The 25,231-nt window shown below is 43.1% G+C and overlaps 1 protein-coding gene across 3 annotated transcripts in view; it reads right to left on the bottom strand.

Moving 5' to 3' along the window:
* Positions 1-2,850: 2,850 nt before the first annotated feature.
* The window catches only part of vapb (VAMP (vesicle-associated membrane protein)-associated protein B and C), a 147,012-nt gene continuing 124,631 nt past the window's right edge, over positions 2,851-25,231 (bottom strand). For 2 of the 3 annotated variants that reach the window (XM_038802953.1, XM_038802955.1), the window contains 5 exons: positions 19,345-19,448; positions 16,839-16,919; positions 14,710-14,736; positions 12,024-12,197; positions 2,851-4,018 (listed from right to left, as the gene is read on the bottom strand). In XM_038802953.1, coding sequence (XP_038658881.1) covers positions 3,860-4,018; positions 12,024-12,197; positions 14,710-14,736; positions 16,839-16,919; positions 19,345-19,448 — 545 coding nt within the window. In that variant the 3' untranslated portion in view covers positions 2,851-3,859. The remainder of the gene's footprint in view (positions 4,019-12,023; positions 12,198-14,709; positions 14,737-16,838; positions 16,920-19,344; positions 19,449-25,231) is intronic. The other variant, XM_038802954.1, reaches the window with a different exon arrangement.

Here is a 25,231-nt window from a genome sequence, read left to right on the forward strand (position 1 = left end):
TTTATCTCTGTACACTTCAGCTCATTCAAAATTCTACTCCCCAACTCTCAACCCAGTCCCATTCACCCACCTGCTCTGCTCATCCACATTTGCTTCCAGCAATGCCTCGATTTTAAAATGATCCATTTTTTGCTCCAGCTGTAACAACTCTCAATTACCATCACTCCTCCAATCTTGGTCTCCTCTTCAAATTTGTTCTTGGGATGTGGGTGTCACTGGCAAGGCCAGCATTTATTGCCCATAATCTGCTTACCCCTGAACTGAGTAGCCATTTCAAAGGGGTATCTAAAGCTGTGAGTCTGTCACATGCTGGCCAGACCAGGTAAGGAAAGCAAATTTCCTTCCCTAAAGGGTAACAGTGAACTTACGGGTTTTTACGACAATTACTGATAATTTTATGGTCCTAATTGAACTTAAACTCCACCAGCTGCCGTGGTGGTATTCAAACCCATGTAGCCTGTCTTTGAAAGCGTCTGGAACCCCCTCAGTTGCAGTCAAACAGCCGAATTACCAGTCACTGTTTCTCCAGTACCAGAACTTGCTCTGCGACACTAAAGTACCAAGTCCCAGAATCATGCGCTCTCTCCGGTACAGCGCATCCTTTTTCATTGTCCCAGAAATCTAAGCATAGAAAGAGGCCTCATAGCCTACGCAGGAACTATCCACTTCTTTCGCTGCTTCCCTTTAGTCCCTAGTGGCCCTTTTTCTGAGCAGGCAACTAATTCAGCTTCCATCTCAATTTGTCTGATGATGCGCAGCACGTTCAAGATTAGGCCTCTAGAAATAGGAAGACTGATTGGCCAGTGATCAATAATAAGTTTGCCATAACTGGTATATGCTCTTTAAATACTCTTTTGCTTAACTTTGTTGTTTCAGAAGCTGGGACCCTTCAGTGAATGTTCAGTAATTGCTGATCCCATCCTTGTTAATGAATGTTCCTCCATAGAGCTTTGCTGTTTCTTGTTCTATTAGTCATCAGATTTTGTTTATCTGCACTAAAACCACCTGATCAGACCCAATCATTTGCAAGTCAGGTTCAAATTAAATTGTTTCGAATTTGTTGAGTCTGTCAGGATTTATGTATGGGATTTACAATGAACAGAGGTTCGATATTTTTAAAGAGAAGTTTTGATGTCTGGCCCGTTGACTCAGGAGGACACGTGCCTCGGAGTCAGCAGGTTCACAAGTAACTGCACTTGGGAAAATTTCTAAAGTCAATTGCACCTGCATGTAAATTTCAGGCTCAAAAATCTGACCGGAGTCAACTGCAGTCATCAGTCAACCTCTTGCAGAGTAACTCTAAACTGCTTTTCAACTTTTTAAAAGTTGCTTCACAGAGAGTAGGTTATGTGACAGATGTTTCTTTTTTTTCTTTTGTGGGATGTGGCCTCAGCATTTATTTCCCATCCCCAATTGCCCTCAAGCAAGGGTGAGAGCTGCCTTCTTTGAACCGCTGCAGTCCATGGGTGTAGGTACATCGAAAATAGAAGCTGGAGGCCATTCGGCCCTTCAAGCCTGCTGTCATTCATTATGATCATGGTTGAGCATGAAATTCAATACCCTGATCTCTCCCCCCCCCCCCCCCCCCCCCCCCCCACCCATATCCCTTTAGCCCCAAGATCTATATCTAATTCCTTCTTGAAATTTACACGTTTTGGCCTCAACTACTTTCTGTCGTCGTCAATTCCACAGATTCACGACTCTCTGGGTGAAGAAATTTCTTCTCACCTCAGTCCCAAAAGGTTTACCCCTTATCCTCAAACTATGACCCCTAGTTCTGGACTCCCCCACCATCGGGAACATTCTTTCTGAATCTACCCTGTCTAATACTGTTAGAATTTTATACGCTTCTATGAGATCCCTCTCACTCTTATAAACTCAAATGAATATAATCTCATTGTCTCTCCTCATATGACAGTCCACCATCCCAGGAATCAGTCTGGTAAACCTTCGCTGCACTCCCTCCATAGCAAGAACATACTTCCTCAGATAAGGACACCAAAACTGCACACAATACTCCAGGTGTGGCCTCACTAATGCCCTATACAACTGCAGTAAAACATCCCTCTCCTATACTCAAATCCTCTCGCTGCCATTTGCCTTCTTTACTGCCTGCTGTACCTGTGCGCTTACTTTCAGCGACTGATGTACTGAGTATCCACCTCTCTCAGTTTATACCCATTCAAATAATGTCTTCCTATTTTTGCTACCAAAGCAGATAACCCATAGCGGTACACTCTCAGTGCTGTTTGGAAGTTCCAAGATTTTGACCCAGTGACAGTGAAGGGACAATGATATATTTCCAAGTCACGATGGTGTGCAGCTTGGAAAGGAACTTGCAGCTGGTGGTGTTCTCATGCATCTGCTGCCCATACCCTTCTAGGCAGTAGCGTTCGCAGGTTTGGACAGTGCTGTTGAAGGAGCCTTGGTGAGTTGCTGCAATTAATCTTCTAGATAGTACACAGTGCTGTCACCGTGTGTCGGTGGTGGAGGAAGCAAGTGAATTAAGTGGACTGTCTTGTCCTGGATGGTGTTGAACTGCCCGAGTGTTGCTGGAGCTGCACTCATCCAGGTAAGTGGATGAGCAAAAGGGTCACCCTGCAGTAAAACTGATGGGCATCTTGGGTTCTATCTGGAATGAGCATTTGAAGCTGCACGTTATTCAGGTGACTTGCTGTTGGATGGTCATGATAGGAAGAGTGACAACACTGCTCTCGCGTTGTAGCAGTATTTGTTGAAATATCTGACCCCAGTCAGGTGCAGTGACCATTTAATCTCAAGAAACAACTGCTCACAGAACGTCCAGATACAAGCAAAAACAATTTCAGAAAATAATTAGATTAAGCAAAATCAATTAAATTTGGGGCTTTATTAAGATGCTACATAGCCAAACAGGATTGGTCATTACAGCATAGACTATTTAACTACTAATATTCATTGTATTCTCTCTGATAAACAGTTAATTATATACAAAATAGTTGCCCAACTGCTGTAGCCCAATATTGGATGATCAAAGCTGATAGTACATATCTAATTTCACTGTAGTGCCTAAGGCATGTGTGGGGACGACTATCCCACAATGTGGTTCTCAGCAGCAATGGCCATTCAGTCAATCCACCGAGCTCCCAAGTGTGGGTTGAGCAAATAGCAGGAACAGTATTTGACTTTAGTTACTTGTATTAAGTGTGAAATGGAATACAGGAAGTCCTTTATTATTTGTCAAATAAAAGCATGGGACAACACGTTAAGGAGTAAATGGATCTAGCCATTTTTTTTTTTGTTGATATATTGTATTTTCTTTCTAAACCCTGACACAGGCCACTTTGAAAAACTGCATCGACAGAAACTATTCAACACTTTTGCCTTTTGGGATGGGAAGAAAAGGGCTCTTTTTAAAGTATTACATGGCATTGGCAGCCCAACCTTCCCAGCCACCCAGTCCAGTTTTACACACCAGATGGAAGAGGCAGCACCAGCATTCATTTAGTGTACTTAAAAGAGGTAATCCTGCGACAGGTACCAGAATTTAACATGATTAAAATTACACCTAGAATATGCCGTCACCACATCGAAATGTCCTCCCTCATCCCCCACCCACCCCCCGCCCACCCAATAACGTGAGCACTCTGCGCGTGCAACTTACTGTACAACTTTATAATTAACACAAGGTTTCTCCCAATTATCTTACTGTACTTGTGCAAAGGGGTAACTGAAAGGCAAGAACCTGTGAGATGCTGTACATTAAAGTGTTTTTTTTATGTATTTTAATTTTTGATCATGAAATCATTTCTACCCCATGATATGGCAGATCAAACAAAAAACAACCCAAGCTAACAGATCACCAGCATGCTGCCTTGCTCTACAACACCAGCTTTCCTACAATTGTCCCCAGGATAAAGAACAGGACAACCACAGCGATCATCCGAGTGGCAGGTCCTTCTTCTTTCATCATAATGTTCTTGGATGGCATAGGATTACCAGACTGAGGCATCCTCCTCATTCGCACCCCGTCATCCTCCTGTAGTACAAGGAAAGATTCAACAGATTCTTTAATCATTAGTGTATGTTAATCGAGGTGGGAAAGCACAGGTTAAATACAGGATAGGGTTAGATAACAGAGTAAAGCTCCGTTAAATTGACCACATCAAATACTGCAGGTATAACACAGGATCGGATATAGAGTAACGCTCCCTCTACGCTGTCCCATCATACACTCCAGGACAGGTACAGCACAGGGTTATGTACAGAGTAAAGCTCCCTCTACACAACCCAATAATGCAGCACTGCTTCAAGCTGGGAGCTCCAGCAAGACATTGTCTTCATTTCATATTGCAGCCATCCCATACCGTTCATTAGGTGAATGTCAATAGTGGGACATTTTTGTCATGTGGGGCTAATGCCCACTTACTATAGATCAAGACTGCCAAAGTAATTCGACATGTGAAAACACAGAGACTTTCAACCCATGATTGGATTCAGACTGGAGTTCCAGTGATAAGTTGGCGAGTGTAGGGGTCTCCAACCTGATGCTCCCAGCCTTTCCCAGTCGGATCGTATTAACATAAAAAAAGTTCAAACAAAATTAAGTCAAGTAAGAGGTGTGTTTTCTTTGTGGGAATAAAAAGCTAATCGTTAAGCTGTAACTTACGGTTTAAAATCAGTATTTTAAACATAAACATCATTGTGTCTCAATAAACCAGTTTGAGTGGTACAGCTATTCTGTGGTCATGGGTAATGCTTTTGATTCAAGGAACCAGTTTCATGGTTGCACCTTTATCGCTTCTAATATAACCGAGATGATAAATTATTCTGAATGTGTGCTATCAGAAGTTTTTTTTAAATGAAGTTGCATGCCAGAAATAGAGGATGAGCAAGTGACGAATGAGAGTGAGAAACTTAAGGTACCTTATATCATCAAGAAAGAGAGTACTGGAGAAATGCAAGGGAATAAAATTCGAAGAATCTCTAAAACCTGATTGCCTACATCTTAGGGTTTGAAAAGAGATAACTGCAGAGTTTGCGGATGCTCTGGCTACGATTTTCCATTTTGGACTGTCCCTGCAGATTGAAAGTTAGCAAATCTAACATTGCTATTCAAACAGGGAGGGACAAAATTGGGAACTACAGGCCAGTCTGATATCAGTCAAGTATTGGAAAGTGGAAAGTATTGCAATCTACTGGCCAGCAAATCTTAATGCAATGAAAGCATTGTATGATTAGATCAAGTTGGCATGGTTTTACACAAGGGAAATCTTGTTTGACACATTTATCAGTGGTTTGTGAGGATGTAATTAGTCAGCTAAATAAAAAGGAACCAGTACATGTTGTATACCTGGATTTTCATGGCATTTGAGGTGCTGCACAAAAGGTTATTAGGCAAGGTGAGGGCTCATGCAGTTGAGGGTAATATTTTAGCATGGATTGAGGATTGGTTAAAGGGCAAGAGGTGGCACAGCTACCTCACACTGCCAGGGACACCTAGGTTCAATTCTGACTTTGGGTTTGTGTGTGGAGTTTATGTGTTCTCATCGTATCTGTGTGGGTTTCCTCTGGGTGCCTCCGGTATTCTCCCACAGTCCAAAGATGTGCAGGTTAGGTGGATTGTTTTTGCTAAATTACCCCTTAGTGTCCAGGGGTGTGCATGTTAGGTGGGGTTAGAGTAATATGGGGACAGGGCAGGGGAGTGGTGTAGCGTGCTCTTTAATAGGGTTGGTGCAGACTTGATCGGCCAAAAGGCCTTCTTCTCCACTGTGGGGTTTCTATGGTTCTAAGAAGCAAAGAGTAGGCTTAAATGGGCATTCTCAAACAGGAAGACTATGACTAGTAAATTACCATAAGGATCAGTGCTGTGGCCTCATCAATTTGCATTCTATATTAATGAATTAGACAGAGGGCAGAGAGTACAGTAGTCCCCCTTTATAACGCGGGTGTTGGGGTCCAAGACAGCCACCCGCGTTGCATCCGAGCAGCGGATATTCACGATGGGGGTTTTAAATTTATTTAAAAATCTATGCATGCGCTTCCCATTATGAGTCTACGGGGGGGGGGGGGGGGGGGGAGAGGTCAGACCCCCGTAGACTCACAATGGGAAGCGCATGCATAGATTTTTAAATAAATTTAAAACCCCCATCGTGGATCTAATTAAAACGAGCACTGCTGCATTTTTAACAACTTAAAAGTTGGATTGGAGGGAGAGAGCAGCCGGCAGTGTCAATTTCAGCGGCCGGCTGATTGTTTCAGTGAGAGAGCAGCTTCCCTCTCCGGATCAAAGTGAGCCGGCCGCAGAAATTGACACTGCCGGCTGATTGGAGGGAGAGAGCAGCCGGCAGTGTCAATTTCAGCGGCCGACTCACTTTGATCCGGAGAGGGAAGCTGACAGTTGGGGTCCATAAGCCCCCCCGCCGTATATCGCGAACCGCGGTATTGCGGAGCGCGGTATAACGGGGGACTACTGTAATAAGTTTGCTGACAATAGAAAGTTAAATGGGAATGCAAGCTGTGAGGAGTGCACAAGAGGTCGCAAAGACATACAGACAACTTAAATGAGTAGCCAACAAGATGGCTGGATGAGTGTAATGTGGGAAATGTGAGGTTATTCACTTTGGTCATAAGAATAGAACAGTAGAATATGTTTTTAAAAGGTGTTAAAGGTTTTAAAAGAGATTTGCGTGTGCTCATACAAGGAACTCAAAGTTAGCATGCAAGAACATCAAGAAAACAAGTGGTCTGTTGGCCTTTTTGGAAGGGGATTGTGGTACATGAATAAATTGGTCATGCTACAATTGTACAGGGCTTAGGTGAGACCATACCTCAAATACTGTGCGCAGTTTTGACCTTCATATTTAAAGGATATACTTGCTTTTAGCCAAGATTCACTAGGCTGGTCCCTAAGATGAGAGGGTTGTCCTCTGATGAGAGGCTAAGTAAATTGGGTTTATATTCTCTGGAGTTTAGAAGAATAAGCAATGATCTTATTAATACATTCAAGATTACTTGAAGGGGTTTGACAGGGTAGACATAAAGGTTGTTTTCCCTGACTGGAAAGTCAGAATACTGGGACACAGTTATCAGGATAAGGAGGTGATCATTAGGACTGACATGTGGAGAAATCTCATCACTCAAAGGGTTATGAATCTCTGGAATTTGCGACCCCAGGGAGTTTTGTGAGGGACTAAGACCTTGCATTATTTATTTTTATAAAATATATAATATAGATGTGCTCATCGCAATTTCTAAAACTGGGCAAAAACATATAAAATGGCTGCATCTGTGTGTGTACCTGACCTCTGAACAAAAGAAGCCATGTTGCAGTGCAGCCACTAACAACTCCCTGCAGACTACAAAGGCCACCTGCATTTAATAACCAAGCGTGGCCAGAAGGAAATGGATTGCCTGCTAAGACAAAGGCCCTGCAACTGCCCTTTCAATTCCTAATCACTAGAACTCTTTGGAATCCAGAGGTTGGATACACATCTTTTGTCAAAGATGGAGGAGAGGAGGGAGTCATGTGATATGGGCCTCTGGCTTGTGGAACAAGTAACAGTGACTTGCTGAACTTCATAGCTCAGTCTGCTGTCTACCATATTCTAGCAGGCCACACCGAAGGAGCTCTGGCTCAAGGTGACCACTTGGTCCCACCCACACGGTTCCTGTTGGAAGTTCTGTGCAATTACCTACAAGACTAATTAATCTCTGGGTGCCTCTCATCTTGTGAAGTCAACACCACCATAAAAGTGAATTATACAGCCTCAGATTTCATCCCACCCATCTCCGTGAAAACATATCTAATTGGATTTTGATTCTGGACTCTGGAACCCATGTGAAACATTATTCATTTTTTCTGTGATCTCTGTACTGTAACCTCCTTTTTCTATTTGTCTTTTTACTTCCCGAGTATGGAGGCAATGTTGTGAACCCTCCTCCTACATTTTGAGTGTGTGCAAATAAACTAACCCTCTGAGTTTATCCTATCTCAAGTTTGCTGCAGGGTTATTAAAAGAAGATTGGATCACACCAAGACAGAAGGATGGGAAACTCACCACCGTTTATAAAAAGGGAAACAAATCACCTTTCTGGGGACGTGATGTAGGCGCAGGAATAGTCGCTTTCCTGCGGGCTCTGGCGTTGCCTACTTATAATCAGTCATTTATCTTGATTATTTGGCACTCCTAATCCTTGAATTAATAATTGATATCATCTCGCTGGAAGACTTCAGGATGCGCATTGATAAGAATATGCTGAAAAATGTTAAGAAATCCGGTGATAAAGGGGTATAGGTGGATTCAGCGGGAGTGGAGCTGCCCTTTTAATATGTCAGCCTGATCCCTGAGCAGTTTCTCGACCCAGTGGTTAAAATGACTCGCGACATTATCCGTGTTACTGACTAGAAGGTCGGTGTGCATCTGTGCTCATGAAGCAGAGTTGCAGAATACAAATAAAGGGCTTGATAATATGGAGGAGTGAATCCTGAAAGCCAAACATGTTGCTTCCTTGGCAGAAACTCAAATTTAATCCTTGGAAAACCAGCTATGTGGTATGTCAGAAATCTTGGAAAATTTGGAGAATGGAGGTCGAAGAAAAAATACCCAAGTCGTCGGTCTGCTTGAGGGGGAGAAATGGCTGCCGCGTTTTATTAAGTTGGATGTTAAGGCTGGGTGTTTCAAATTGGAAAAGATACCCTGTACCCTGTCATTAAGATCAAGGGAAAATCTTCGTCCCAGGCCTAATTGTTTGCTTCCACAAGTTTAAAGATCGCCAGAAGGTCCTGGAATGGTGAGTGGCGTGGGACCTGGCTCCACAAGGGAGCGAGCATTTCCTTCTTCAAGGAATTTTCAACAGCAACACAGATGAAGCGTAAAGGCTGGCGCGGTACGTGACGCAGTGGTTAGCTCTATTGCCTCATGGCGCTGAGGACCTGGGTTTGATTCAGGCCCCGGGTCACGGTCCATGTAGAGTTTGCATGTTCTCCACATGTTTGCGTGGGACTCACCCCCACAAACCAAAGATCTGCAGGGTAGGTGGGTTGGACATGCTAAATTTCCCCTTAATTAGAAAAAAAATAATTGGGTACTGTAAATATATATATTTTTTTAAGTGTTGAGGCTTCAATGAAGTTCTACGGCAACTCTAGACAACTGGAGTGAATTATGTTATGCTTTATCCTGTGACCCTGAAAGTTATATCCAACGGCTCCATGAAGTCTTGTGATAGTCCAAGCACTGTCTTGCCTTCAAGACCATGAGGGACAAGATAGATGCTGGCGTTGGACTGGGGTGAGCACAGTAAGAAGTCTTACAATACCAGGTTAAAGTCCAACAGGTTTGTTTCAAATCACTAGCTTTCGGAGCACTGCTCCTTCCTCAGGTGGAGGAGTGCTGAGGAAGGAGCAGGCCCCATATAACCCACACATACATGGGGAGAACGTGCAGACTCCGCACAGACAGTGAGCCAAGCCGGGAATCGAACCTGAAACCCTGGAGCTGTGAAGCAACAATGCTAACCACTATGCTACCGTGTCGCCCATGATGGGCCAAATGGCCTCCTTCTGCACTGTAGGGATTCTATGATTCAAAAAGATTCCCTAATATCAGGGCAGGAGTGTGGGGGTTGGCAGCACAAGATCACGCTTTATCCGGATAATATGCTGCTGTTTGTGTGGAACCCAGGTGTCTTGGTTCTCGCCATTATTATTGTGGTGGATCGATTTAGTGCCTTCTCCAGTTATAAGATCAACTTTACTAAGTATGAGGCTACGTCAGCAGGTGAGTTGAGAGGCAAACCTCCTCCTCTATCTAATTTCCCTGTTAGATGATCCCCTTGGAGGTGTGTGTGTGTGTGTGTGTGTGTGTGGTGGGGGGGGGGGGAGGTATCCTTTAATTCAATGGGATTCCTGACCTTTGTGATCTGTTCCGTAAAGTATGGGACCTGTTATGACAGGCAGATATTAGGAAATTGGACCGGAGCTGTATTGGGCAATTTAGGGGTTAAAGACGGAAGGTAAAACTGCTAGCTGTGAGTTAAAGGTATACACCCATACATGGCCTGAGTTACATTGTCCCATTCTGATTCAAACTTGTTAATGGGGATAAACAGGATACCCCTGTTCAGCCGGTGTGATTTACTCAAGGTCGATTGTCCTTCGGCATACTCTGATCTGACCAGCCATTAGGATCTGATGACGTCTTTTGTTCATAAATTGGAAGTTATTTGCATATTCATAGCATGGCCATGTTCTTTTGTGTAAACGTGAGTGGGCAATCAAAAGTCCAGATATCGATGATGAGAGATTAGAGCTTAGAGAGATAAAAGAATCCTGTTCGAACAGGTGCAGGCAGAAGGATTTGGAAATTGGCAGGGGGAGGTCATGTAAAGCTGCCACAGAGACGGGCTTTTGGAAAGGGATCTGAAGGAGCTGCACTAACAGCAGGACTACGTTCTATCAATGCAGGAATCATTTTTGCCTGCCTGCATAAGTGGAGTTGAGAGCTGTATGTTAATTTTACGTGCTGTTTAATGGGAAATGTGCAAGAGATACATACAAGCTGTTCTTGTTACCGATTCGAATTTGAAAATAAATATTGTTTTTCTTTTATTTTAATATAGTTTTGTTTGTAAAAATAACCAAGCCTTATTTCTCATGCAATTACTCCTGGAACGAATCGATCTTTCCAGAGTCTTAAAAATGAAAAAAACATTGCAGTTCGGGTCCAGTATCTTAGCCACTGTTGGGATCTGACCAGGCGTCCATAACAGATCCCGATCTTAAATTCATAGATTCCCCCTTGCCTGACTTACTCCTGTTAGGTTTTGCATGAGCTATTTCATTTTGTTAGTAAATATTGCAATACATAAAGGCTTGCGTGCTGAACTATTTTTGCTTTCCCCACTCAATGTGTTAATCTGTTGTTGAATTGATTTGTTATATAAACTAGAGGCACCAGTTCCTTACGTATACTGTTCTGAATTTATTCTGTCTTGCTTGTTCCTGTGTTTGCTATAACTCTTGCTCTGTTTTGGAACTGTTTTGCACCAATTGGTTTGTTACTTTGTTGTGTTTGTTGTTAAACAAATTGTTAAAAATTAGGGCAGCACAGTAGCACAGTGGATAGCACTGGGTCACAGTGCCAGGGTCCCATGTTCGATTCCCCGCTGGGTCAGTGTCTGTGCGGAGTCTGCACGTTCTCCCCGTGCCTGCATGGGTTTCCTCCGGTTTCCTCCCACATCCAAAGACATGCAGGTTAGGTGGATTGGCCACGCTAAATTGCTCTTAGTGACCAAAAAAAAAAGGTTAGGAGGGGTTATTGGGTTACAGGGGTACGGTGGAAGTGAGGGCTTAAGTGGGTCGGTGCAGTCTCGATGGCCCGAATGGCCTCCTTCTGCACTGTATGTTCGATGTTCTATGTTAAAAATTAATTTAAAAATATATATTTAAAAAAACACCTTTCTGTTTAGGGATGGAGAGAGGAGAAATACGAGTTCAAATGAATCCCTGATTGTTGAATGGATTTAAAGCTGGGATGGACAGAATTTTGGTGCGTCTGGGAACTGAAGGATTTGGGCTGTTGGTGGGAAAGTGGAGTTGAAGTCCAAATGGTTGAACAGGCTCGAGGGACCATATGGTTCACTCCCGTCCCTATCTCTTGACTTCTTGTACTATGTTGCAACAGCCACTCTTGAAAGCACCCTGCACTTTCATCTTGTCAACTGCCAGCTATTCCATCTTGCACACCTAGGAATTGAGGAAATTTGAGCTGGATTTTCCGAAGAAACCAATCCCTCTCAGATGGGTATTAAAGTGGCACTATTTTGAAGTGCTGGGGAATTTGCCATGTTGTCCTGGCCAAACATTAGCCCTCGGTCATTGGCAATAACCAGATGATCTTGCTATGTGTAGATTGGTTCCCAGGTTTCCTATCTTACAACAGCAATTGCAGTTCCAAAGTACTTTAGAAGTTGTAAAGTGCTTTGGGATGTTCTGAGGTTGTAAATGCAAGCTCTTTCTTTCGGTTTTCAGGAAACCTCACCTTTAACTGTTTGTTCTCCTCACGAAGTCTCTGAACCTCTGACTTAAGTATCCTGCAGTCATCCATCACTTTCCTCAAGTCTAAATCATCCAAGGAAGAGCTGGTTGATTTTGTCATCATGGAGGTTTCGGTTTTCAGTGAAGTGGAAGTGACTTTATTCATCTCCAGCTCATGCTGCAGAAATTCAGAGAAACTTAATAAGTAAAAAACGCCACTTTCAAGTTTAAACCCATCTAAAATTATTTGGATTAGAATTATGAACCTAGGTGTCAGTTCTGTTAGAAACTAGAGGTTAGTGACACAGGAGACTGGGATTTTTGCTCATGGTCAGTTTGGATCAGTAGTAGTATTCTCACCTCAGAGTGAGGGTGTCGTGGGTTCAAGCCCTCCTTTAGGACACAATCTTGGCCAACACTCTCGAGTGCTACATTGTTGAAGGTGTCATCTTCTAGATGAGATGTCAAGCTAAGGTCCTGTGGACACAAGAGATCCCACAGCAGGGGAGCTCTCCTGCTTTATGTTTACTCCTTAGCCAACATCAAAAACAATTTAACAGCTCAGTCGTCTGTTGTTTGGGGAATTTTTGCCATATTTGTGTTGCCTACTCCGGCTACCCAAAATAAGAATGTACTGCTGTAAAGTACTTTGGGGTGTCATGAGAATGTGAAAGGCTGCTGTTCAAAAAAACAAGTTATTTCTTCCATTGAGTTGTGGGATAGGAAGTTCCCTTCCATCCCGTCTAGGTATGGACTGTTCCCAGGTCAGGAACTGAATAATGAGGATCCCAGGCTCCAAATATTGCCACTTGCTGTATCTGACAGTACACGGCCTCTTGAGAAAGGTGACGGGGGTGAGAAGAAGCAGTCAGATATTGTTCAGTCACTGCTCAGAGAATAATGCTCTCGGACTAAGAATTCTCGCTCTCACTTTGTTTCTTTTGTCTGGGCCCAGGAGCAAAGAGAGTACGTTGCATTCCACTCGGGTATCGTAGGGATTTCAGCGACTGGTATAACATTCCAATACAAACAACAGAATCAGCGACTGATGTCAATGAAAAATCATCAACAACTGGAGCAAGTTTCTTTGAAGGGTGAGGGATCCCTGTGGGGTGCAACCCATTCCTTCTCACTGCCCCATTGTGTTATTAAATAATATAAAGAAACCTCAATAAAGGGAGTGGCCAAAAATGGAGAGCAGAAGCAGTTCAGATGTGAAAGGTGAAAAAACAGACTAAAGTATTGGATTGCTCACTGGGGTGTTGACAGCCATTGGCTGATCAGTCATATTTTTCCAGCATTTGCAGTTTTTAGTTTGGACAACAAAAAGTTATTTTGTAAACAAAATTGCGGGAAGAGAACTTGGGAGGTGGTGAATGCTCGGCTGATTTATTTTGTGCTCCCTTGGCCAAGGGCAATCACAGAGCTTTTAGTTTGGAACGGGTACACTGTTTAGTTTTCAGGTAGGTCACATGCCTTATGGGTATTACTACAAATCACTTAAAACTCGCTTTAATGAGTCTTCACACACACACACACACACACACACTGAAGTGCGCACAAGCACTTGTTTAGTACACAAGATATCTGGCATGGACCTTGAACAGATAGTACTTTTCACATGCACAGATACATTATATCAAGGGTAGGGATGCCATGATAATGCTTGAACATTTCAATTACTGTTGCAAGAACAAACCTAATGCGTCAAGAAGTATATTTACAATCTTGTACTTCCCCATATCATGTGCGCTGTAATATGTCATATCAAATAAAATGGGGCTAGTGTGAATTGTCAGAGCTGCCCAGTCATGGTAGTTCTGGTATTTATTTTTGTAACACATTGCAGATCATCAGGTTTCGATGGGTGACTGAGAGGGGTGATGTATCACAGAGTTATGATGCCTCACGTTGCAGAGTACACTGCACAATATCAACATGGAGTAATGGAATCCCTCACACAATTCACAGCATGTTGTATATCAACTCTGAGCCGAGAGGACCCACTTTCAGGAATACTGCAACACACAATGACAAAAATTGCAGTCGGTCAGTGCCTGCTATGCTCCTACTCTGAGCTCCTGATTTCCACTGTGGGCAGCTCCAGAGGCTGGGAATCTTTCATGCGAGCAGAAAAAAGAATATGGCAGGAAGAATAATTGCATCCATGGAGTGGAAACTGGGATGACCTCTCCCTTATACCCTGTTCCTGGCGGACAAGAAAAGGAAAAGGTAAAGAAAAGGATTTACATATCGATCAATATCCCACCGGAAGTGAATGGAACTCCAGGGGCATCCAAAATGGCCAAGTCTGATAAGGATTGCCGGTGAAGGGAATCACCATTTACTGGACTCCAATGGGAGTCTCACTAACATATACTAATATCATATGTCGGGTTTATATTATTTGGTTCTTTAAACTAGGCTAGAGGTACAGGTCTGGGAGAAACATGATATCGAGGACAGTTTTTTCAATGGATTCACACCATAAAACAACCGTGGCACTGGACCAACGATGTGAACTGTTGAATTAATGGACTGAGGTCAGTGTGTATTTACACGGGAATACCATAGCACAGGTTACATTATGTATCATGTCATCACTACACCTGAGAACTGGTTAGGACATAGTGATCAGTCCAAGACAACATTAATCTCATAAGCATGAAAGTTTACACCAGTACCCTTACATTTCTCTTTTTGTGCACTGGACGCCACTGGAACATTAAGAGAAAACGGTGAAGTGTTAAACATTCAGTAGTATAGCACCTCTGGTCCCTTAAACTCTGAGACAAATATCACTCATTGGCTGTCTCCACCTCTATCACTGATGCTGCAAGAATAAAATGCCCTTTAAGTCATTACTGTGTCGAAGAGAAGCAATTCATAGGGTCAGTTCCAGACAAGGGCCCTCCTTTCACAGCTTGGATGAATTGTAGGCACTTTAGATAAATTTTCACAGAATCTTGCAGCTCGAAAGGTCATTCAGCCCTTTATGTCTTCGCTGGTTCCTTAGCTCAGCTATGTAATTAGTCCCACTCGCCTGGTCTTTCCCCAAAGTCCTTCAAGTGGGAACCAGAATGGAAGCCTGAACAATGGGAAAAGGTGTATTCCCCCATTTACAAGTCTTTGCATTCCCAAAGAGATTTGATATCGAGCGACATAAAAGAAAGGTTATTGCACAAGATAAGAATTCATGGTTTTGGGGATAATATATTTATAGATAACTGGCTAACAGGAAACATAGTCGGGATAAATGGGTTATTTTCAATTTAGCAAACTGTAACTAGTGGAGTGTCGCAGGACCTGTTTGTTTCTCAACTATTCCCAATCTATATCAGTAACTTGGGTGAAGGGACCAAGTGTATTGCAGCCAAATTTGCCGACGATACAAAGATAGGTAGGAAAGCAAATTGTGAGGATGCAGCAAAACAAATTTGCAAAATGGTTAAGTAAGCGTGCAAAAATTTGAAAAATGGCGTATAACGTAGGAAAATGTGAGATAGTCTACTTTGGTGGGAAAAATAGAAAAACAAAATATTATTTCGAGAGAGGCGGCAGAATGCTCCATTCAGAGGGAAGTGGGTGCCCTTGTACATGGATCACCAAAAATTAGCACATAGGTACAGCAAATAATTGGGAAGGCAAATGGAATGTTGACCGTTACTACAAGCAAGATGGAATACAAGAACAGAAAAGTCTTGTTACAACTTTACAGGGCATTACTAAGACCACATCCAGAGCATTGCATACAGTTTTGGCCTCCTCATTTAAAGAGGAATATCCTTACAATTGGAAGCAGTTCAGAGGAGCTTCACAAGGTTAATTCCTGGGGCAGGAAAGGGGGTGTCTTATGAGGAAAGGTTGACCAAGTAGGACCTATACACATTGCAGTTTGAGGGAATTTGAGGGGATTGTGTTGAAATCCAAAAGATTTATGTGAGAGCTTGGCAGGATGGGTGGGGGCGGCGAATGTGGGACAGGGCACAGGCAGCAAAAGTACAGTTGATGCAAAAATATGATCAAATATTATTGAATAGCAAAACCAGCTCGAGGAGCGATAAGGCCTATTCTTGTTCCTATTTTGTACATTAAGGCCAATCGCAATATTTTAATTGCATTGCTTTTCAAAATGAAATAATGCATAACAACTACTTGAGAGTGAGAGACACATTTAGGAAAGTGATTTAAATTTATGACAGAAAATAAATACATGAAGTGTCAGGTTTCTGTGAAATTCTGCTGGCAATGGCAGGATGTGACATTACAGTGAATATACAGGAGCCTCCAATTATTAAAGCAGACACGGTCATAGAAATCTACCTGAGCCAAGTGTCAATGGCCAATACCCATTAAGTACGTGTACTCCACATGCGGTCAAAGTGATTAAAGGTGGATGAAGGCACAATAGCAAGGCCAACAAGAAACAATGTACCAAAGCAAAATCTGATCCTGACAATGCTTAAATTCGATAGATTAGCCAATACAAAAGCGAGCAGTGTGAAGCTGTGAAAGTTTGCACATTTACTTGACTCTACGTTAGTGAGTTTTCTGCCATTTCCATGAAACTGCAACCTTCAAAGTAACTGTGGTTTAAATTAGACTGAGCTATGATTCGGTTAGGTGTCTAATTGCCCTAACATAAAATGTTTACTGCTACTTCCTGGCTGCTTCAGGTGGCCACTGCTGTCACAAAGATTCCATAGCCAATCAGTATCATGTGATCAATGGGTGCTGAACTTCCCCATTCTTCTCAATGGGAAAATCATCAGGGCTGGGGCCCCTCCCTCAGTTCCAGACAAAACTCTTTTAAACTTACTGTTTTCTCATTCTCAGAGGGCAGCTCAAAGACACACCGCAGCTTGGAGTCCATTAAATCATCTAGTTTTGCCTCTTTCCACTGTAAAGAATTAGAGTGAAGAGGTTAAGCATTTAATCATCATCAACCTTTTGTAGTCCAGCACACAGAGTAGCTACTGTTAATGTATTTCACATGAAGGAGGTCTGTTGCAGCAGGAAATGAGGAGTCTGGAGGATTTCACACACTTCAACGTGGTGTTCAGTGGGAGCCCAGCCTGACGGCCCTACAGATGGCCATGCTGTGCACCAGCCAGAATCCATTTTCACTTAGATGTGCCTGCCCAGGATTCTCAGCTTGCAAGCTGGGAATTCTCAAATGGAAAAGGCTGAGAGCGCAACAGCAGCAAGTTGAGAAGACTGAATATGGGCTGCAATATTTTACAAAAGTGACACAGGTAGAAATTTGCATATAAATCCCAATAAACGCAAAACTCGAGACATTTTATATTATTTATAAAACTAATTTTTAATGACATTTACAATCAAAATTACCATTAGTGTCTGCATCAAACACTCCGAAATCAGGTGCAATGTAGAATAAATGAGAAGTAACGCTCCTGCGATATTTTTTTAAAATCCGTTCACAGGACATAGGCATCACTGGCTAGGCCAGCATTTATTGCACATCCCTAGATGGTGGTGGTGAGCTACCTTCCTAAACTGCTGCAGTCCTTGTGGTGTTGGTACACCCCTAGTGCTGTCAGAGAGAGAATTCCAGTCTTTTAACCCAGTAACAATGAAGGAGCTTTGCCTCAAACTCATTGAAATCTGCACAAATGTGACACATCAGCCATGCTTGCAGATGTGATGACTGAGATTGTTCTAGTCTTGCAGGTGGCACAAAGCTAGGAGGCACATAATATTCCGAAGATGGGAGCAGGGTGCTACAAAGGGACACAGATAGACTAAGCTCTTGGATAAATAAAGCTGTGGCAGATTGAGTCCAATGTAGGGAAGTGTGAGGCCAACCACTTTAAATCCCCAAAAAGACAAATTGGAATATTTTCTTAATGATGAGAGTCTAAGAACTGAGGAGGAGGAAAGGGGTGCATGTGTTAATGTACACCATTACTGGAAGACTGATGCAGACATTTTTTAAAAATCAAAATGGTTAATGCCTGTTGGCCTTTACCTCAAGAGTACTGGAATAAGTTGTACAGGGGCTTGGTCAGACCCTAACAGGAACACCAGGGGCTGGTTTAGCACAGTGGGCTAAACAGCTGGCTTGTAATGCAGAACAAGGCAGCAGCGCGGGTTCAATTCCCGTACCGGCCCCCCGATCAGGCGCCTGAATGTAACGACTGGGGGCTTTTCACAATAACTTCATTGAGCCAACTTGTTACAATAAGCGATTATTATTATTCAGTGCTAGCAGCACATCTCAGAGGAGAGATATGGACTCTGGACAGTATGAAGCACAGATTCACGCAAATTACAGCAGGACTGAAATGGCAAAGTATTCTTATATTTTCTGGAGTTTAGAAGAATGAGGAGTGATCTGAGACATTCAAAATGATTTAGGGAGGCGTTGGTGGTGGGGTGTGGATGGTGGCAGTGATAATGTCACTGGACTAGTAATCCAGAGGCCCAGGCTAATGCTCTGGAGTCATGGGTTCAAATCCCACCAGGCAGCCAGTAGAATTTAAATTCAATTCATAAAAATCAGAAACTGAAAGCTGGTCTCGGTAATCGTGAGCATGAAACTGTCGATTGTTGCGAAACCCCATCTGGTTCACTACTGTCCTTCAGGGAAGGAAATCTGCCATCCTTACCCGGTCTGACCTACATGTGACTCCAGATTCCAGCAATCCGATTGACTCTTAACAACCCTCTGAAATGGATGAGGAAGCCACTCAGCTCAACGGCAATTAGGGATGGATAACAAATGCTGACCTTGCCAGCAATGCCCACATCAGCGATGCCCACATCCCACGAAAGAGTAAAAAGGGGGAGATAGAGAAATTATTTCCTCAGGAAGGGGAAGGGGGGAATCCAGAATAAGAACGTATAGTCTTAATATTGGAGAAAGGACATTCAGGAATTAAATCAGGAAACATTGTTCCCTCAAAGGGTAGTGGAAAAGGAGAGTGGTAAAGTGGATCTCTCTCTCTCAAAAAGGGTCAGAATGGTGCGGCAATTTAAATTTTCTAACCGAAACGGCTCCTGAAATGAAAACTAAATAAGTTTTTTTATTTTTTATTTTAGAGTACCCAATTATTTTTTCCAATTAAGGGGGCAATTTAGCATGGCCAATCCACCTAGCCTACACATCTTTTGGGTTGTGGGGGCGAAACCCACGCAGACACGGGGAGAATGTGCAAACTCCGTACAGACAATGACCCAGGGCCGGGATTCGAACCCGGGTCCTCGGCGGCGTAGACAGCAATGCTAACCACTGTGCCACCGTGCTGCCCTCTGAAATGAAAACTAAAGAGATAATGTAGTAATAAAAGTGGTGTACGTACCACTGCTTCCATGTCCTGGCAGTCCGGTGGAGCAAACAGGGACTGGACCATAAATTTGTGCTTGCTTTTCTCATTAGGGTCATAGTCAAATGGTTGTAGCATCACTGTGAAAAGGAAAGAATATCACGGATTAGGAGAGAGGTGTGCAATGCTCCAAATACCATCTTGCTCTGCCAACTGAGCACTAGTTACTCCACAACAGCCACCCGATCATCAGCAAGTTTACATCGCACACAAATATGACCCACATTCTGGCCTCTTTCTGTTTTTCCATGCGGCGGTAACAAGATTCCCATTAGAGATCATTAGGAATATCCTCAAAGGAAAATCTAACCTTCAAGTGCAATGCTTTGACTGGCTGAACATCTTGTGAAACACCAGTTTATAGGAACACAGCAGCGCATGATTTCCAAGACGTTCCATTCAAATATAACTTTCTCTTTTAAGAGAAACGCTAGGGAGACAATAAACCAAAACCCTGACATGACGGGATCTAGTAAGTAGCCTAGGTTCAGACAAAATCAGTCACAATTCCACTGCAGTCTCCTGGGAGTGCCCATTCATTGCAAGAGGACATGAGTACAGGAGCAAGGATGTCTTACTGAAGCTGTACAGGGCCTTGGAGGGACCACACATGGAGTATTGTGTGCAATTTTGGCCTCGCTATCTAGGAAACTTGCCACAAAGGGAGTGCAGCAGAGATTTACCAGTCTGATTCCTGGGGTGGCAGGACTGTCGCATTAGGAGAGATTGGGCGGGCCAGGTTTGTATTCACTAAAATTTAGAAGAATGAAAGAGGATGTAACGTATAAAATTCTGACAGGCTGGACAGACTGGATGCAGGGATGTTGTTTCCTCTGACTGATGGGGTCTAGAACAAGAGGTCACAGTCTCAGGATGCGGGGTAGGCCATTTAGAACTGAGATGAGAAGAGTTTCCTTACTCAGAGGGTGGTGAACTTGTGGAATTCTCTGCCACAGAAAGCTGTGGAGGCCAAATAACTGAATATACTTAAGAAATAAATAAATAGATTTCTAGATTCTAACGGTGTTGAGGGGCAGGGGGAGAGAGCTGTTGAGATAGAGGATCAGCCATCATGTTGAATGGCAGAACAGGCTCAAAGGGCCAAATGGCTTATTCCTGTTGCCATCTTCTATACTTCACAGGCACATCTTTGGACACATGCGGGCGCTTTGACACCTTTTAAGCCCCGATATATGTTGTGGGAAAGGGGAGGCGATACTCTACCGTCAATCCTTACCGAACATGAAATGGAGGCTCCACAAGAGCCTATTATGATGGCTCACACGAGATAAATCACCACACAGAAGCAACACCCCCCCCCCCCCCCCCACACACACACACACACACACACACACAAACAGTATAATGTTTGGCTGACAGGAAATGATTAATTTTTTTATTATCTTGTTGCTTTATCAGGCACAATCCCAATTTAGGTTAAGGAAAGCACATGCTGCAATTACAATATCGTCATTCAGTCTAAGATATGGATGGCATTTCAAAGATGGTGTCGCCATGTCCTTTCCAATAAAAACATTCAGCAGGCTGTTCAGGGGAAGGAACTGTTGAGCACTGATTTGAACTCTGCATTCATGACATAAATGATACTAACTAGCTGCTCTAAGAACAAAACCTGCTGGCATGTTTCTTGCCAGGCCCTGGTCTTTCCAGGAATATCTCCAATGTGAGATTTGAAGTTGTAACAGCCAGGATCAGAAAACATAGTATACTAGCTTAAAAAGAATGCTTTTCATCAATTCCAAACCGAGAGGACAGTGGAATGTGAAGTTTCAGTTCAGTGTGGGAGGTGCCATGTTCTTTTTTCTATTTATTAAACATTTAAGAGAAACCAGTTTCTTTAATGTTGGGCGGGATGCCTAAAGTCTAGAATGTGCAGCACCTGGTGACACGAGAGATCGGGAGGCTTCAAACATCTCAGTTTCAGCTTAAGGCTTCAGATCGGAGGGTGCAGTTGGTGACACTTTATAGGAAGCAGCAAAGTAAGTTAGTAAAGGAGGAAAGTGGGGGAGTAAAATGTGTAGACAGGTACTCAGTGCATGGATCTTTCAAATTCACCAACAGGCAATGACACAGGAAAGAAAGAGAGCTGAAGTCTTGTATATGTACTTTCAGCAATTCGGAGATAACATAAAAAGCTATGGTAGGAACATGGGATCCTGAATCCTCACATTCCGGTTGAGGACAAGGCAGATTCTGGGAATTGAAGTCCCAACACATCCATTTATGTAATGCTCTCGTAAAAACACAGTTGATTCATTAAAGGACAGGAGAGATGGGTTTAGATTAGGGCGGCACAGTAGCAAATTGGTTAGCACAGCTGCTTCACAGCTCCAGAGTCCCGGGTTCGATTCCTGGTTTGGGTCAGTGTCTGTGTGGAGTCTGCACGTTCTCTCCGTATCTGCGTGGTTTTCCTCTGGATGCTCCGGTTTCCTCCCACAGTCCAAAGATGTGCATGTTAGGTGGATTGATCATTCTAAATTGCCCTTAGCGTCCAAAAAAGTAATGTGGGGTTACTGGGAAAGGGTGGAGGTGCGGGCTTAAGTGGGTGCTCTTTTCAAGAGCTGGTGCAGACCCGATGGGCCGAATGATCTCCTTTTGCACTGTAAATTCTATGTTTCTAAGAGATTCTTGGGACATTGGGGCTAGTTCTGTTGGTAAATGATTAAGTTATCAGGAAAATGTGCAAATTGACTACCACGTTTCTATATTAGTGACTGTACTGCAAAAACACTTTGGCAATTTTTCCTTCCTCAGTCCTTAAATCTTATTGGTTAAGGCCTATTGGTCCATCATTCTCCAAAATCGGCATGGTGGCACAGTAGTTAGCACTGCTACATCGCAGTGACAGGGACCCGGGTTCAATTCCGGCCTTGCATGACTGTGTGGAGTTTGCACATTCTCCCAGTGTCTGTGTGGGTTTCCTCCGGGTGCTCCGGTTTCCTCCGACTGTCCAAAAGATGTGCAAGTAAGGTGGATTGGCCACGTTAAATTGTTCCTTAGTGTCCCAAGATACACGGGTTAGGTGGGGTTTTGAGGATAGGGTGGAGTGTGGACTAGGTAGGGTGCTCTTTAGTGCAGACTCAATGGGCCAAATGGACTCCTTCTGCACTGCAGAGATTCAATGGAAAGAAAATCCCTGTAGCCCTATCTACTCCTCGAATAACTTGCACTTCCAGCAGAGTGAAGGATTGGAGTGGGGAAAGGGGGGCTGAATCTAAAACGTGCTATCTTAGTTCTGAGCTAATGAGCAATTTTAACAATGAGATAGATTAGAGTAAAGGTAATGTTTATGGTCACAAAGTGGAGTATGCATTTTAAAAAGGGTCCAACATTGGCTCCTAGACTATTATCTATCTAGCTCAACTAGAAAAGATGCCTTGTTTGAACTAACACTGAAAAATGTTGGAGAAACGTACGAAGGTAGAACAACTGGGAAATAGTAATTAATTAACTAATAAACATTTAAGTTTCGTGTCAGAATAGAATGAAGAGTCCAAAATAAAGATGCTAGCAAAAGACAAGTTAAGTGGAATAAAAAGGAATCTGGTTTGAAAGCACTGGGTAGGCAGGTTGACAGGGCAGCTGTAGGAAATACTCAAACAGGATGGATGCAATACAATATAAATATAGTCTGAAAGGTCAAAGTTAAGGACTGTGGGTGAAGATATTAACACTAGACTTAAATGAGTAGGCACTTGACAAAATCAGGGTTAACAACAACAAAGATAATCATGATGTGGAGATGCCGGCGTTGGACTGGGGTGAGCACAGTAAGAAGTCTTATAACACCAGGTTAAAATCCAACAGGTTTGTTTCGAATCACTAGCTTTTGAAGCACAGCTCCTTCGTCAGGTGAATGAAGAGGTGTGTTCCACAAACACGTATAGAGACAAAGTCAAAGATGCAAGACGATAATTTGAATGCAAGTCTTTGCAGGTAATTAAGCCTTTACAGGTCCACATGGAGCAACTGGAGAGAGGGATAATCACAGGTTAAAGATGTGTGAATTGTCGCGCGATGTTCGTTCGCTGCAACAACGGATGAACGGACATATGCGACAATCACCAGGCAGGAATGTTCCCTTCCAGTTGGTGAACACTTTAGCAGTCAAGGACATTCAACCTCTGATCTACTGGTAAGCCTTCTCCAAGGCGGCCTTCAGGAACCGCGACAACGCAGAATCGCCGAGCAGAAACTTATAGCCAAGTTCCGCACACATGAGTACGCCCTCAACTGGGACCTTGGATTCATTTCGCATTACATTCACCCCCCACCATCTGGCCTGGGCTTCCGAAATCCTATCAACTGTCCTGGCTTGAGACAATTCGCACCTCTGATGTTTAAAATACTCTTTAGTACTGCGCTGGAGTGTCAGCCTAGATTACTTGTTCATGTCTTGAGTGGGATTTGTACCCATAATCTTCTGACTCAAAGGTAATAACGTGACCACTAAGTGAAGGTTAATACTTGAAGTGAGGAAGAGAAGCAAGAACTATGGAGATGAAATTATGGTGGAGATATTAAATATCTTAAATCAGCTTCCCTTTACAGCAATGCAGGTGTACATTGACACAATTGTTGGACATTTGCAGAGGGTTTGATTCAGTCTGACACAGGGTGGTTAGGAAAGGATGCATTTGGGTTCTAGTCAGTGATGAGAGAAGAGGTTTAACAATATAAATGGGGTATGGGACATAGCTAAGCAAAGCAGTATTGGAAGGAAGAGAACCTTTCTGACTAATTCCATTGGGTTCCCAATTGCCTGTTTTTGTTCAGTCCATCAGTCCCACTCCCACACAAGGCCCCTATAGCACGATAAGGTTCAGAAAGCCAATGGCATATGTGCAGCATCATGGTTTAAAGAGTCAGATAAAACTTAAATGGTGTCAAGATTAAAATATACCATTGAGAGTTTCAAGGCTGTATTCACAGTTGTATTTTTTATGCGCTGTAATTGTTCAACAAAGGTTAACGTTTATTTGACAAAGAAACCACCCAGTCACTTGGAACTGGAGGCATCCTGTGGTTTTCCCACTGGCTCGGAGGAAGGAGCGCAAACGGAACAGGGCAGTTATTTTAAAACTTTTCCTATTTGAAGAATCTCTGGGGTTCTTGGGTCATTACCATTCCTCTGCCAAGTAACAGTTTCTGGGCAATGGATGGAACTAAGGAGCACCTTGCTAAAAATTCAAGTTGCTGTTATTGTTGTAAACAAGCATTCCCGAAGATAAAACTGAGAGCTGCTGTTTAGTTTAATACAAAATCTCCAGTTAGGTAGATCAGAAATCCTTCTTCACACTGACTGGCCTGATCGCCACGATGAGTACGGATATCCAAATCACTAACAGAATATGTCCTTTTGAAGAGGCTGAGAGCTCTGTGAATGAAATCTTTTAGGACAAGGACTATACAGTAGCACATATCTTGTAATTCTCAGAATGGCACAGCACAGGAGTCTATTGGGCCCATAATGCTTCTTTGGAAAAGCTATCTAATTAGTTCTACAGAGCCACTCCTTTATTACAGTCTTGCAATTTATTCTTTTCAAGAACCCATCCAGCTCCATTTTGAATTTCTTTCCCATGCCTTTCCAGACTGTGCCTTCCTGATCATACCTCGCTGAGTTCCTTTGCCAATCATCTTGACTCTCTGTATACTGACCAGTTGAAACAGTTTCTCCTCACCCACTATATCCTTGAAATGCTTCCATATAGCAACCCAGACTGCCAGGATTGCAGATGGGTTCAACAACATTCGAGCTCTCACAGTTTATCCAACTGGGCATGTATTTCGTGACTTTCACATTCTCAGGCTCCCTTGAGGTGCTTTATAGCCGTTAAAA

The sequence above is a fragment of the Scyliorhinus canicula genome, chromosome 7 (assembly GCF_902713615.1).
Source record: "Scyliorhinus canicula chromosome 7, sScyCan1.1, whole genome shotgun sequence".
NCBI lineage: Eukaryota > Metazoa > Chordata > Chondrichthyes > Carcharhiniformes > Scyliorhinidae > Scyliorhinus > Scyliorhinus canicula.